The 16,795-nt window shown below is 36.0% G+C and overlaps 2 protein-coding genes and 1 long non-coding RNA gene across 3 annotated transcripts; 2 read left to right on the forward strand and 1 right to left on the reverse strand.

Moving 5' to 3' along the window:
* Positions 1 to 1,888: 1,888 nt before the first annotated feature.
* On the forward strand, positions 1,889 to 2,855 carry LOC106381012 (glutathione S-transferase U20). The gene is made up of 2 exons (NM_001316205.1): positions 1,889 to 2,203; positions 2,517 to 2,855. The coding sequence occupies exons 1-2, from the start codon at positions 1,889 to 1,891 to the stop codon at positions 2,853 to 2,855; spliced, it is 654 nt and encodes a 217-aa protein (NP_001303134.1).
* An 11,225-nt stretch (positions 2,856 to 14,080) lies between these two features.
* On the reverse strand, positions 14,081 to 14,960 carry LOC106379331. Its single transcript, XR_007324837.1, has 3 exons — positions 14,514 to 14,960; positions 14,376 to 14,426; positions 14,081 to 14,215 (listed from the first exon to the last, which is right to left on the reverse strand). It is a non-coding gene; the product is annotated as an uncharacterized LOC106379331 (long non-coding RNA).
* A 180-nt stretch (positions 14,961 to 15,140) lies between these two features.
* On the forward strand, positions 15,141 to 16,355 carry LOC106379332 (glutathione S-transferase U22). Its single transcript, XM_013819317.3, has 2 exons — positions 15,141 to 15,588; positions 15,842 to 16,355. Exons 1-2 carry the CDS (start codon positions 15,271 to 15,273, stop codon positions 16,181 to 16,183), a joined length of 660 nt encoding a protein of 219 aa, XP_013674771.1. The 5' UTR covers positions 15,141 to 15,270; the 3' UTR covers positions 16,184 to 16,355.
* The last annotated feature ends 440 nt before the right edge of the window (positions 16,356 to 16,795 follow it).

The following is a 16,795-nucleotide window of genomic DNA, read 5'->3' on the forward strand; positions in this document are numbered from 1 at the left end:
GCCAGGCTGATCAACGGATCAATTTGTATTTATTCAAACCAAGGTTGCAATTCAAATGGTCGTCATCTAGAAGAGTCAATTAAATAAATATTAACAGACATTAATATTTTCATAGGTTCTATACTCACTTCCTAAAAAGCAGTATAGTTTTTTTAAGTTGTTTATTTTTAAAAACTGTAAGCGAAATGAGCTAAGTTTTAATAAAAATTAGAATAATGCATATTAACCCCTTTTTGTGCATCTAATTTTAAATGTACAAACTACTGCAACCCAATAATAGAATAACCAACCTAAATATAATAACGTTTTGTTAGCAATGACTCTGAACATAGACATTATGTATGATATAACTCTCTCCAAGATACAAATACATAAACTAATACGTACTGACTCATTTGCACGTTAATCAAAAGCACGTGTTATATGTACACCACCTAACTAGGTTACAATAATGCAAACGAGGAAGTAGAGTAGGTGGACACAACACAAGTATCGAGATATAGCAAACCAGTGACTCAAGATCTCTAAACTCCACTAATTTGAAGTTACCAGTGACATTGCCTAGTTTTCGTGGAGCTCCAGAGAAATCTACATCCTGAAATTCGCATGGGAAGCAGGTTACTGACTAGAGAAATTTAACCGGACTTTAGATCTAAGCCATTCATAAGAGTAAATTGTAGATTAGTCAGTTAAAAAGAAGTGTTAATATCCCTGTGAAACATATATTATATAGGCGGGAAATTATCTAACAAAAAAGTGAACGACATTAAAAATGAACTTCTATACTTTTAAAAGGTTTTATGCTTCGACCATGAGCATCATTTACTCAGAGAATAATAAATAAATAAATAAAGTTAAAAGAGAGAAGACAGATAAAAAAAACTTGAGATCTGTTTCTTAGGCGGGAAGTTCTCGTTTCCTGTTAAAATACCCTATTAATACGTACGATTTATCTTGTTCTATTTTAAAATTTCATTTGTTATAAATGGTATTAATATAATACTGCATTAAAAATGCTCTGATGTTTCTTTTTTTTAATAAAGTTGATGTGACATAACAAAAAAAAAATCGTAGATACTTTGAGTGATAACTCCGCTGATGGAGATGCTCCTTGTACAGGATGTCAAAAAAATCCGGATCCGAAAAACCGAACCTAACCCGATCCAAAAAATAGTACAAAACCTAAACTGAAATTAATTAAATATTTGAAAGGGTTCAAAATTTTGGTATTTAAAAAATCAAAACCAAATCCGATCCGAACCGAAGTATCTCTGTATCCGAATATAACCGAAATAGATTTATATACCTAAATATATTACTTATTTTTAGATTTAATATATATTAAAAACATCCAAAATATATAAGATACTTTAAAATTGTCTAAAACACTTGAAAATATACATAAATAGTCAAAAGTAAATGTCTAAATAGCTAAAATATATTCAAAACACCAAAAATACTTGAAATATCTATTGATTTTCTATCCAAATATTTAAATCAAACCAATTTATATTTTAATTTTAGGTATTTGACATATATTATACAAATTTATATATTATTTTGATTTATAGATTTTGAAAAATTTTAAGCACATAATGAATATTAAAATTTTAAAAATAATTTAAATGGGTTATCCGAATCCGAACCGAATCCGCAAAGATCCGAACCGAAATTTAGAAATATCTGAACGGGGCTGAAATCTTTAAACCCGAAACCCGATTAGATCCGAATCGAACCTGAATGGGTATCCGAACGCCTACCCCTACTCCTATCTTCCCCTATAAAAATCATTATCCACTCGCACCTTTCTTAACCACACACTGCCTTGTTCATCTCGAACATAAATCAAGAGCATATCATTCTTTGTGAGCTTTATTGATCTAAACCAATGGCGAACTCGACGATTCTTCTTGATTACTGGCCAAGCATGTTCTGTATGAGGGCTAGAGTCGCGTTGAGGGAGAAAGGTGTTGTGTTCGAGGCCAGAGAAGAGGATCTCACGAACAAGAGCCCTTTGCTCCTCCAGAGTAATCCGATTCACAAGAAGGTCCCGGTTCTGATCCACAACGGTAAACCGGTTTGCGAGTCCCTCAATGTTGTCCAGTACGTGGACGAGGCTTGGTCTGACAAGAACCCATTCTTCCCTTCTGATCCTTACGGGAAAGCTCAGGCTAGGTTTTGGGCTGATTTCGTGGACAAGAAGGTAACCAAATTCCTTTTGTGCCCTATATAAGTCTTTTTAATTAAAACTTTCCAATAGTTAGGGTTTAGATGAATTTGGGTTAAGTTTGCAAATTGTTACTTTCAGAAAAGTTATACGATTTAAATCCGCATATAACATTGTACTGTATATCATGAAATCAGGATAGTGTACATCGCAACCGCATTTTAGAATACTGGTTTTGTTTCTAGACTCATCTTAAAGCTTATTTGATGTCTTAAAAGCATTCTGACAATTATTTTACTCTCTAAAATAATGACTCGATGTTTAATTACAATGCGCAATGGATGTACAGTTTAGTGATGCCCAATTCAAGATATGGGGAAAGAAAGGTGAGGAACAAGCAGCAGGGGTGAAGGAGTTTATTGAGGCAGTGAAGATTCTTGAAGCTGAGCTTGGAGACAAACCTTACTTTGGTGGAGATAGCTTTGGATATGTAGACATTGCACTGATTACATTCTACAGTTGGTTCGGAGCATACGAGAAGTTTGGTAACTTCAGCATCGAGGCAGAGAGTCCAAAACTGATTGCTTGGGCTAAGAGGTGTATGGAGAAAGAGAGTGTGTCTAAGTCTCTCCCTGACCAAGAGAAAATTGTTGCGTACGCCGCTGAGTTTAGGAAGAATAATCTCTGATCTGAATAAAACCTTGTTTGTGCCTTCTGTTTCGGATGATGCTGTAGTCTGTTTTTAACTTTGGTTTTTGTGTGTTTCCTAATAATGCGTGAGGGCAAGCGTCGGCCTTTGTGTGGTGGTGTTGTATGGATCCTGAGTAATGCATTTTTAAATAAAATATATTTTCAAATATAAAGTCGTATTTGTTATAAATCATGTAGTGGATTGCTATTAACCAAGATCAGAAGAGAAGGCCCAAGAGCCAAGTCTAGGTCCAGCCGTGGCCGTGACCAAGAGGAGAGAGAGTCGGCTCTTGGCCGACTTTAGTCTTACGACGTTTTCCATTTATCTGTTTTAGATCTTTTCCTATTTCCTGTTGTATTAGGTTTTGGATAATTTCATTTTTCCTATACTTGTAATCCTTATATAAGGAACCTCTATTGTTCATTAATAATACACAGATAATTCCCCATTCTTTTACAACACGTTATCAGCACAATCGTCTCTAGATCCCTGAGACAAATCAAAACCTCTCAAACCCTAAAAAGCCAAAACCGGCGACCACACCCAAAACTCTAATCTTGTTCTTAGTTCAATCAAGAACTCAGTTGATCCCTCTTGAAGCCTAGACGTTCTCAGATCACGTTCTCAGCTCAGAAGAACCGTCCAGCTCGCGATCAACACCCGAAGACGCGATCGCACTCGAGACGACCCGATCTCCGCGCAGCTCGCAGCCGAGACGCCTCCAGCCCGCGATTGTCCCATCCGCGACCTGATTGCATCCGTTCGTCCTCTCTCTCTCTCTAAAGGTGGTCCGGTTCTAAACCCTACAAACAAAGGTAAAACTTAATCTGAGAACCTAGATTGATCATAAACCCTAATCCATAATTATGGAAACTTTGATCTTGATCAAAAACCCTAAAACCTACAAGATTAAAATCGGCAATATCTTAACTAGAAATATAGAAATTTATTCCTTAGAACTTAAATTGATTGTTCCTGATTTGATTTTGAGAAACCCTAAATTTAGGAATCGAAACCCTAAACCCTAAAGGACTGAATTCGGTTTTTAATTGATTGAATTGTTTGATGTTTGAGGTTTTAGGATTGTTAGATTGATTGAAGTAATCTGATATAGAACTTGAATCCTAAAGGCCTTGAAACCTTTAATTAAAACCGGCAGCCATAGTTTTAAAGTTGAAACCCTAAATTCATAAATTGCTAAGGTTGTCTTTATACATATGAATCTGAAATTGAATTGCATTCGTATTGTTTAAAATCGACCAACATGTAGAAACATATGAATTCGAATCTTATTGCATTGAAATTAATATGGCCGTGTGGCCGTTATCTCCCCCTAGCACATGTAGAATCATATATTAGGATTGTTCGCACCATGGTCAATTAGTTTTACACGTCCGATCCTATTGCTTGACTACATAGCCGTGCGGTTTGATTGCTTGCACCATGGTCGATTAGATTGATTGTTTTCTCATAGATGCGTAAGACAAGTTAGTGGCCGAGCTTGTTATACCATGCGGCCACATGATCACATTGTGAACCTAAATTGAAATGATGATGTGATTCAGATGTCGAAAATCTCAAATAGAGACTACGCAGCCCTTAATCTCACCGGAGATAACTACTTGCAGTGGGCGCTAGATACAAAGATCAGCTTAAAGTCAAAAGGACTTGGTGATACAATCATCAAGGGCAACAATGAGACCGATAAGAATCGGTACATGGATATAAGTATTATACGCCATCACCTCATTGAATGTCTAAAAGATCAGTACATTACGATGGAAAATCCACTGGGATGCTTTACAGCATAGATATGATCACCAGAAAATGGTGTTACTCCCAAAGGCTAGAAATGACTGGAAGAATCTAAGATTCATGGATTATAAGTCAGTGGATGAGTATAATTCAGTCTTGTTTAAGACGGTCTCCATGCTGAAACTTTGTGGTGAAGTAGTAACCGAAGAAGAGTTACTTGAGAAAACATTCTCTACGTTTCATTCCTCAAACATAATCCTGCAGCAGCAGTACCGAATGAAAGGCTTCGCCACATACACTGATCTGATCTCGTGCCTGCTACTGGCCGAGGCAAACAATGAGCCCCTGATGAAGAACAGTGAAGCTAGACCTGTCGGATCTGCCCCATTACCAGAGGCCAATGAAGTTGAAAAGAAAAATCCCAACGAGTGCAATTACATCCAGAATGATAAGAGATCACACAGCAAGAGCCGTGGTGGATACAGGAACCGTGACAATTACTCGAACGGCCGAGATAGATACTTGGCCGGCCGGAAAGGAAACCACAATAACCGTGGTTGTGGTTTCAATCCCGGCCGTGGCCGAGGCGGTTATGGACGAGGTCGAGGCGGTATATCCAAACCGTCTTACTCGACCAAATCCGTTTGTCACAGATGTGGGATGAGCAACCATTGGGCCAAGAATTGTAGAACTCCTAAGCACTTATGTGAGCTCTACCAAGAAAGTATTAAGGACAAGAACCCGGAGGCTCACATGGTCCATGATTCCGGTTATGAGGCTGATAAAGAATCTGATGTTGCAAATGACGACCTGATGGATTTTGAGACTTCTGATTGTCTCAAAGATTAAATTTTTCGATACGACTTGTTTTATTGCTTTATGATTGTTTTATGATTGCTTTGATGTTTTTAATTTTGGTGTTCCGCAACTTTAAATAAATGAAAGTTTTGAAGTCTCTGAAAAATGAAATCTTATTTATAGAAATGAATGACGAGATGAGCATACTCGTGGTGGATAGTGGCACAAGTCATACAATACTTAGAGATAAAAGATATTTCTTAAATCTCACAATGCAAAGTGCAAACGTACACACCATTGCAGGTGTAGCCGGCCTGATTGAAGGTCACGGCCAGGCTTATGTGTTGATGCCTAAGGGCACTCATCTAAAGATCAAAAATGCCTTGTATTCCCCAAGCTCTAAAAGGAGCCTATTGAGTTTCAAAGACATAAGATTGAACGGTTTCCATCTTGAAACATGGGAAGAAGGAAATAAAGAATTCCTTAACATAATTTTGATCACCAAAGGCTATAAAAGGATCCTAGAAACCTTACCTGCAATGTCTACTGGCCTATACTATGCAAAGGTCAGTATGATCGAGGCTAATGCCTGCGACAATTTCACTTTATGGCATAACCGGCTTGGCCATCCCGGTACTAACATGATGCGAAAGTTGATGATAAACTCACAAGGGCACACGTTCAAAGGAGTTGTCCCATACAATCTCACATGTGCAGCATGTGCACAAGGAAAACTCATAACCAGGCCATCACCAGCCAAAGTTAATAAAGAGATTATAAATTTTCTGGAAATGATTCAGGGAGACATATGCGGACCAATACACCCACCTAGTGGGACGTTTTGGTATTTCATAGTCCTGATTGATGAATCGACCAGATGGTCGCATGTCTGTCTACTGTCCACACGAAATTTGGCATTTGCACGCCTGCTTGCTCAGATAATAAGACTGAGATCACACTTTTCAGACTTTCTTTTAAAGACTATACGTCTAGACAATGCTGGTGAGTTTACGTCCCAGACGTTTAATGATTATTGTATGTCCATGGGGGTAAGCGTAGAACACTCCGTGGCACATGTACATACACAGAACGGCTTGGCCGAATCATTCATTAAACGTATCCAGCTGATAGCCAGACCATTGCTCATGCGGTCACAGCTCCCGGTACCAGCGTGGGGACATGTCGTATTACATGCAGCAGAACTGATTCGCATCAGGCCATCTAGTGAGCATAGATATTCGCCATCCCAGTTACTTACGGGTCATGAGCCAGACGTGTCCCACATCAAAACATTTGGATGTGCCGTCTACGTTCCAATTGCTCCACCACAGAGAACTAAAATGGGACCACAAAGGAGGATGAGAATATACGTAGGATATGATTCCCTAAGCATTATAAAGTATCTTGAGCCAGGTGATTTGTTTAAGGCCAGATACGCAGACTCACAGTTTGATGAGTCCACATATCCGACCTTAGGGGGAGATAACGGCCGGTTGAGCAAAGAAATCGAATGGTCTCGACCATCAATATCTTGGCAAGATCCTCGGGCTAAAGAATGTGATATGGAAGTCCAAAAAGATTATACATCTTCAAAAGCTAGCTAATCAACTGCCAGATTCATTTGCTGACCCAAATAGAGTGACAAAATCGTATATCCTGGCTTGTAATGCACCAATACGAATAGATGTCCAGAAGGGACAAAGTCAAGTAGCTACAGAGTCTAAACAACGTCTCAAACGTGGTAGACCTATTGGTTCCAAAGATAAACAGCCTCAGAAGTCCAAGAGAGGTGCTGGATTCAAGAGCATCAAGGAAACCGTCCAGAACATTGATGGACCGGCCGAGCCGACCCAAACGGTCGAGCCGAGTGAGCCGGCCATGCTAAATGATCCGACTGTTCCAAATGATGGGATTCGGGACGCCGAACATCATGGGACACAAGGGCCGGACAATTCAGAGATCTCTATAAATCATATAATGTTTGGAACGAAATGGAACAGAAATGATATCGACGTCGATGATATTTTTGCTTATAAAGTAGCACTTGAGATCATGGAAAAAGATGAGGATCTAGAACCCACGTCCATATATGAATGCATGCAAAGATCAGATTGGATCAAATGGAAAGAAGCTATAAACGTGGAGTTAGAATCATTAAAGAAAAGAGACGTTTTTGGCCCTATAACCGTGACCCCTAGAGATGTCAAACCAGTGGGATACAAATGGGTCTTTGTGAGAAAGAGAAATGAAAAAGGAGAAGTAGTGAGATACAAAGCACGGCTTGTAGCACAAGGATTCTCACAGAGACCAGGAATAGATTATGAGGAAACTTATTCCCTTGTGGTGGACGCAACTACATTACGATACTTGATCAGTCTGGCCGTGAAAGAAAATCTTGATCTGCGCCTAATGGATGTAGTAACTGCGTATATGTACGGTCCACTGGATAATGAAATTCATATGAGAGTTCCAGAGGGTATTGAGCTCAAAGATAAGAAAGGTTCTCGAGAACAGCATTGCATTAAGCTGAATAAAGCCTTGTACGGTTTGAAACAATCAGGTCGAATGTGGTACAACCGATTATCAAAGTACCTAATGAAAGAGGGTTATAAGAACGATCCAATAAGTCCATGTATCTTTATAAAGAGATTCGACAGCAAGGGCTTCGTGATTATGTCTGTCTATGTGGACGACCTGAATGTCATTGGAACCCCTGGAGAGATTTCCCAAACGGTCGAATGTCTAAAGAAAGAATTCAAAATGAAAGACTTAGGAAAAACTAAGTTCTGTTTGGGACTGCAATTTGAGTATGTGGATAATGGAATCCTTGTGCATCAAAAGACATATACATAAAAGATACTCAAACAGTTCAATATGGACAAGGCTCATTCCTTGTCAAGCCCAATGGTCGTGAGGTCCTTAGACCTAGATAAAGACCCATTCGGACCAAAGAAGTCGGACGAGGATATGCTCGGGCCGGAAATACCTTACCTAAGTGCCATTGGAGCCTTAATGTATTTGGCTAGTCATACAAGACCGGACATCAGTTTTGCCGTGAGTTTACTGTCTAGATTCAGTTCATGTCCGACACTTAGGCACTGGAACGGAATAAAACATCTGTTCAGATATCTGCAAGGAACAACCGACCACGGTTTGTTCTATATGAGCCGACCAGGAGATAGCTTGGCCGGATATGCAGATGCTGGGTACTTATCTGACCCACACAATGCTAGATCTCAGACAGGTTATGTGTTTATACACAGTGGGGCTGCAGTATGTTGGCGGTCCACAAAACAATCCTTAGTGGCCACATCCTCTAATCATGCCGAGATCATAGCCATGTTTGAAGCAAGCCGAGAGCTTGTGTGGTTGAGGAACATGACCGGCCATATCATAAAAGAGAGTGGCATGGCCGTGGGAAAGGAAAAGGAAGAACCAACGATCATCTATGAGGACAATGCAGCTTGTATAGCTCAGCTCAAAGATGGATACGTTAAGGGAGATAGAACGAAACACATCTTGCCTAAGTTCTTCTAAAGAAACACCCACGACCTGCAAAAAGCTAAAGAAGTTGAAGTGGTTCAGGTTCGGTCCAGTGACAATTCGGCCGATCTGTTCACTAAGTCTCTGCCGACCTCAACGTTCAGGAAGCTGGTTCATCAGATAGGAATGCGCCAGTTGAAGGATCTTCAGTGATGCCTTCATCAGGGGGAGTGTCATGTGTTGTACTCTTTTTCCTGTCTTCGGTTTCCATTTTTTCCCACCTTGGGTTTTTGGTTTTCCTAGAGAGGTTTTAATGATGCAACGTCGTGCATGATACAAACCCATATGGTTATAACATCCAAGGGAGAGTGTTATAAATCATGTAGTGGATTGCTATTAACCAAGATCAGAAGAGAAGGCCCAAGAGCCATGTCTAGGCCCAGCCGTGGCCGTGACTAAGAGGAGAGAGAGTCGGCGTCGGAGGAGAGAGAGTCGGCTCTTGACCGATTTTAGTCTTAGGACGTTTTCCATTTATCTATTTTAGATCTTTTCTTATTTTCTGTTGTATTAGGTTTTGGATAATTTCCTTTTTCCTATACTTGTAATTCTTATATAAGGAACCTCTATTGTTTATTAATAATACACAGACAATTCTCCATTCTTTTACAACAGTATTCACAAAGTAGTTTTTTTTTTAACGCTGATTTATTATGATATTACAATTATGAGAAATATTACTTAGACGATCCGACAACCGACAATATTACATGCCTTATAAAAATATACGTCTAACTGCATCACCTGAACCGTCCTACGAAGATCACGCGTGGTCGAGTTTACTTGCACCATATTGAAGATTTCTTATAATCATTTCTTCCGTAGCCTGCATAATTGTTTAATAAATCGGTTTCTCCGGGAATTGAAACCTGGATCTCCTGATGTAGAAACATTAATGAACCCTTAGTCAAACCATTGAATTAAGGAAGCTTCCATGCACTTCCACACACAGAGTAGTTTATTAGAATAAAATCGCTTGGATGAGCGTCCCTTTCAAAATATTTAACGTGAACATGTGGGACTTGTTTGCTTGTCGCCACGTTCTCGCTACTCGCTAGGAGATATTGTATTTTTTCCATTCAGCAGATAGAAAATATTGAGGAACTCAATATTGAGTCCACCAAACGCAATAGACAATAATATTAATACAAACCGACAAATAGAGTAGGTAGCCACGATAGGATCATGCAAGTAGTGATGGCCCAACAGAAAAAGAGAGAACCTTTTTACTTTCGAGTACAAAATGTGTTGGGTTCTCAGTCACTTTTGGGAGGCCATGGCAACATAAGCACTCTCTAAAGATTCCACTAAAAATACCTCTAATCCATTATTTGTGTTAGGCTTTGTTTGTTGTTTTTTTCTTTTGTTTCTTAGGATTGATTGTAGGGAAAGATTTTAACATAAAAGCCGTAAACAGTGATGACGCATGGAACTGACCCAAAAAGATAGTGCGTTATAAAGGCTTAAAGATTATGCTCAGTTCGCTTCGAGGCTTTGAGTGGAGACTCCACTACGAATCTTTTTTTTTGAAAATATTAGTATATGAATGGAATATTAACCACAGGCCCAACACAATGTTTAGCTCACTCGTGTCATAGACCCATTTGTGTGAGGGTTTCATTACAAGTAGATTTGTATAAATAAGAAAGTTATTAGAACTTTGCGAGTAACCTAGACAACAAGCAACTCTCTCTTTCAATCTTTTATGAAAATCAATCTTGAATCATCTTTATCTTGGTGACAACTTTATCTTCTTCCTTTCATTTATTTTCTTGCATATGAATAAAGCTCTGTGAACCACTTCATTTCATATCTCATTATCTATTTTGTTAAGCTCACTTGAGCACAAATCTTCTTGCTTTAAAATTGCTTTCATGGAAAACAATAATTAATAAGACTAGAAAAAGTACTCCATCACCAATATTTTCTAAATCTTCGATTAATGGGACTGCAAAGAAAAAAAGGTACAATTATAAGAGTTCAGTTCTTTTGGAATGTTGTGTGTCTAACAATACAGTTCGTGTCTGTAAAGTGGAGTGTTGTTCTACAACTTGGACGTTTGTTTTTCTTTATATTCAACTAGGGTCGGTTCGTCATACGGGCGAGATATATTTTACTCGTAATCTATGTTATTATTTTTTGTATGATTTTGTGGTTTGTATTTTAGATTTGCATTTTCAAGAGATGTTTAATGGTTTTTGTCTTCTAGAAAGTTGTAAGTAAAGATGGATTATATGTGATAAGATATATTTTACTTGTTTACAATAGTTGTTTCTATATTAAAAAGTTGTGGCATTGATATGTTGTGTAGGCTTCAAATGGTCTTCATGTTGTTTTTTTTTAACAAAAAATTGATCTCATATCCGGTGCGTTATTTGTGGTTTGTAATATTTTGGTTTCGGAAGGATTGAATTGTCAGTAATTTTTTGTGTATGTTATAAGAGTAATTACTTTTTGTGATGAAATCATAGTCTTTCGACATGTTATTGGAATGGAAATGGTGATTATTTGAAGTTGCATTTATTATTAAAAGTATAATTTTATATTGAATGTAAAGACGGTAAAGCAAGGCTAATCAAAATAAAAAAATATTGTAACTGGAAAATGTGAAAATTGAATAGCAGTCGATGAGTGTAGGCATTTATTCCTCACCGCAGAACCAACTCCAAAAACTTCTCCATTTGTTTATAGTAATAAAAATCAATGCATCAATTTTCCAGATTATTGAGGTGGTGTTTTCTTGGTAGCATTATAAAGATCATATTAGTTCCATAACACTTCATTTTCATTATAGATATGTTGCATAAGGAACGTTTGATCTACTCCATCATTTATGAGCTTCAGACATCTCGGTTTGTCGTTCATGACGATCCATAAATTTTATGCATTCCTCATGTTCTATGTGCATAGAAAAATTATGGCATAGAGATAGTTACATTTACCACAGTTGGTGTTTGCCAATATGCAAAGATGTTTTAGCCTTGTTACGGCTTTGTTTCGTTGTCAAAATTGTTTGTTTTTTCCTAATATTAATTCTGGTTTAGAAAGACACAAAAACTTTGCATTAATTTTTAATAAAATAATTATAATGCTTAATTTATTTTCAATTAATTTTTTTTTTCATTGCATTTTTATATTTATATTATTATTTAAGAAAAATATATATGTTTCATCATTAAAAAGATATAAAACTGTTATTGTTTTACTTTGTTCTTAATATTTGTTCTATTTTAACTTTGTTAATAAGTAAAATAGTTTTAAAACTGTACTCGATTATGTTAAACACATAAAACATGAATCAATTTTATATGTTAATTTTTTTAATTTGGCGCAACTTTTTGCTTTTATACGTTTTTCTTTTAATTATTAAGTTATACAATGCAGAAATACATTATTTATTATAATAAAGATTACTTAAAATAGGTAGGTAAAGGAAAACCTATAGAAATTGTAACTATATATATATATATATATGCTTGTTTGAACTTTATATGTTTTCATTTTTTAAATCAAATAAATCATGTTATCTGAATTAATAATTAGGGTTTCAAAATAAGTGATACTGTTTAATTTTAAAATTTTTATTTGACATTGAATTTATTATAATTAATTAATTTTATTTTTAAATTAGCTATATCTTGTTAGTAAACAACTATTTATTTTATTTATTAAATATTATACTTTGATTTAAATTTAGTTACTTTATATATAAAATGTTCAAAAATTACTATACATTTAGACTGAATGATATTTAGTCATCGAATTTATATCATTTAAATTGAAGTTCTAATTTAGTACAAATATATTAATATAACTAAATTTATTAATTTTGTTAGTTTAGATAAATTATAATGTATTTATAGCGATGTACAATGTTAAATGATTTCGTATTCCTTTTAAATTATTCACATGTAAGTATATTTTTAGAAAATGATAATAACATTTTATATTTATTTCAAATTAATTTTAATGTATATTTAAATTTTTAAAACAATAAGATAATACGATATCTATATACATTCTGTTTGTTATCGAATTTATCTTCTTCCTATGATGTTGAAAATATTAAATATATATATTAATACAACCCTGATATATAACTTTTTTATAAAATTTTGTTAAAATTTCATTCATGATTTTAAATTATTTTTATTTTGTATTCAATTGACAAAAAGTATTTGTGTTCTAGATGTATTAGTATAATATAAAATTATCAGATATATTAGTATAACCATAGTTTACTTTTGTCTATCGTTAAAAATGCCTTGAAATTTTAATTTATGATTTTAAAATTGACAATTAGTTTTGGTTCAAAACATACTCATGGTTAAAAACATATTTTATGAAATATTTATGGGATAGTGTTAAAATATTTGGTTTAATTGTTTAAGAAATAAGTTTAACTTTTATTTTTTATAAAATTGTGTTAAAATTTTATTCACGACTTTAGAAATTATTGTAATTTTGTATTCAACTGACAAAAAAATATTTTGTGCTCAAAATATAGCATTGAATAAATGTTTACGGAATATTTTTATAAATTGTGTTAAAATTTTGGTTTAGATGTTAATTAAACAAAAGTTATGGAAGAATTTATAATTCTTTAAATAATCTGCTGACATGAAGTTTTCCCTTCACCTATTAGAAATAATTTTACTCAATTGCTCAAAGTTCCAAACAAATATTCAGTTTCAAACATATTACACCACACTCGAAAAAGGTTTCGAACCCACATTGTACTAACTTTTTGATCAAAGTCCAAAGATGATCACATCACAAGTTTACAACAAATAACAGAGAAGAGAAAACAACTTGCACTTAAAGTCCTAAACACACATATAACTCGAGCTGAACAAAATACAAAAAGGAACCAAAATACACTCAGCTATCTCACGTACGTACGTGTTTCAAGTGCCACTTTCAGTTCCTGCAAATTTACAGAAACAACAATTGCATTGCACATACCTTTGCTCTATGAGCAATTAATTACCTTGGGTTTGGTGGAAGAGCAGAGCTTGGTCTTTCAGTTTCTTTTCTTCTTTTAAGAGAAGGTTCTGAAGCTTCTTCTCCTTGAATCTCATCGTCAAGCATTGTTCTGATTATACGAAGAAGTTATATCCATCTGCAAAAACGAAAACAACGTTTAATATAAAACAGATACGTATGATCCGGATCAGATCACCAACTTAGCGGTTACCAGCTAATAACAAATAGTCAATACGAAATTCCCTTAAACTGGATTCATAAGGCTGTTAAGGACTCATCTGATAAGAAGACGCAAAAGGTACGCAGAGAAGTTCATCATCACCAAGAACCAAACATAAAACCAAAATTTTCAATTTCAAGCAAAGCTTTGAACTTTCTAAAAGAAAACAAAATTTTCTGTAACATCTGAACAGACCTAAAGCTAAGACTTGAACATACCTAAGAATCAGACAGATTATGTCTTGATAGAGGAGGCAGCCATTTTTGTCTCTGAAAGTTTAAAAATGCAGTGATTGAAAGGATCAAAGTGATGATTTGCAGGGTATGAAACTTATATATTTATAGTCGAAGACTCACTCAATCGATGTAATGGGATATTCATTGAATTAGGGTTAATGAGGAGTGGAGTGGAGAGATACTGTTAATGAGGGCATTGAAGAAGATGACGCTTCGATACAGCCATAACTCGGACCGTTTAACATGGAGAGGAGAAGCTAAGACGTCACCGATTCGTAGCCGCACGAAGAAGAGGATGGAGCTCGTTTCTTCTTTCATCAGAATTAGGGTTAGAGGGCGATCTCAAGTAACCCGGGCCGGATACAACTTCTAAACTAAAAGCCCAACACACATCGAACTACCAAAGCCCATTTTGAACCAGATTAAATGAAACGCCGAGTTTTACTCTTCTGAGACACGTCTCAGCTCGAGGTTGAACGACTTTGTGAAGTGGCTGCCTATGTGTCCTCACCAGGAGGGAGAAAACATATCTTTATATATAAAGATGATGTTTTGCTCTTTAATTCTTAAGTCACAGAAATTATTCTTAAGTCACAGAAATTATTCTTAAGCTCTCCAACGTTTGACTTCCTTGAGAGAGAGAAGCTTTGAGATTTTAAAGATCTTAACTCATAAGTATACTGACGTAAGCAGTGGCCTAAGCATTTTGTAAAACCTAATATAAAATTTCAATTCTTGTTGAATTAAATTAACAATAGTTGTTGACAAAGAAAACAATGAATACAAATAACCCGAAATAGCTACAGTTTTTATTACTCGGAAGTTTTGATCAGAGTTCTTTTTTTAACGTCTTTGATTATTACAAGACTAGCCAAGAATGGCTGATGAGGTGATTCTTCTAGATTTCTGGCCAAGCCCATTCGGTGTAAGAGCAAGGATCGCACTGAGAGAGAAAGGTGTCGAGTTTGAATACAGAGAAGAGAATCTGAGGGACAAGAGCCCTTTGCTTCTTCAAATGAACCCGGTTCACAAGAAGATTCCGGTTCTGATCCATAACGGTAAACCGGTCTGTGAATCCATGAACGTAGTCCAGTACATCGACGAGGTCTGGTCAGACAAGAAGAACCCCCTCCTCCCTTCTGATCCTTACCAAAGAGCTCAAGCCAGATTCTGGGTCGATTTTATCGATACCAAGGTACCTATCCTATTATCTATGTCCGTCCGGACCATAGGAAAACAAAAATCATCGCTCATGGCATCACAATTCGCGAGAATTTTAATTGAACTTAGGATATTATAAAAAATTATATTAAAAATAAGGGCACAAATTTTTAATTGAGCGTAGGGCATTATGAATTTTTAAATATGTCAGTTCGGCACTCCTATCCAAATTCTATTTCTATTATTTTGAGACAATATGTGAAATTAAGACTAGTTTGGTTTTGTAGGTTTACGAACCAGCGGATAAGATATGGTCAACAAAAGGCGAGGTACAAGAGAAGGCCAAGAAAGAGTATATTGAAGCACTCAAGATTCTTGAGTCTGAGCTTGGAAACAAACCCTACTTCGGAGGAGATAACTTTGGGTTCATAGACATTGCCATGACTGGTTATTACATGTGGTTCGAAGCATCTGAGAAATGCGGTAACTTCAGCATCGAACCAGAGTGTCCAACACTTATGGCTTCAGCCAAGAGGTGTTTGCAAAGAGACAGCGTGGTTAACTCTGTCCCTGACCCTGAGAAGATCGTTGAGTTCGCCTTTAAGATTCGCAAGATATATTGTGTCTAAATTGCATCCTTTTTCATCTTTGGTTTGTGAATTGATTCCATCTCACGTCTTTGTTCTTTGTTCTCTGTTTTATCTTTTTCAGTTTTATTTTCTCCAAAGAATATTTGTTTCTTGTGACTCAAGAAAATGGTTCTTATTATAAATAAAGTATTCTACATCGTAAATTATAAAAGATCTTAAGTAATATATAAAATAGATGGGATAATCCACTTATCACCGATTAGAAGCTCTAATCTAACTGAACAATCGTAGGTCCATTTATTCTTCCCTTATGTAAAAAGTTGTAATGAGAGAGTTTATGGAGAATTTGATTCCAAAACCAATGTTCTTGGTTATATAATTACCAAAACTATCAAACTCTTTCTTCTTCACTAGCAACTAAAGATGGCAGAAGAGGTGATTCTTTTGGAGTACTAGGCGAACATGTTTGGGTGAGGACAAGGATTGCTCTAGAGGAGAAAGGAGTGAAATATGAGTACAGAGAAGAAGATCCAAGTAACAAGAGCCATTTTGGTTGATGTTCTGATCGTGCCTGACGTTGACATTGTGCTGCAACTCTCTACATGATCCAAAACAAAGTACTAACTAGGTGGTATCATTTGTACGTTAATT

Source organism: Brassica napus, chromosome C6 (assembly GCF_020379485.1).
Source record: "Brassica napus cultivar Da-Ae chromosome C6, Da-Ae, whole genome shotgun sequence".
Classification (NCBI taxonomy): Eukaryota; Viridiplantae; Streptophyta; class Magnoliopsida; order Brassicales; family Brassicaceae; genus Brassica; species Brassica napus.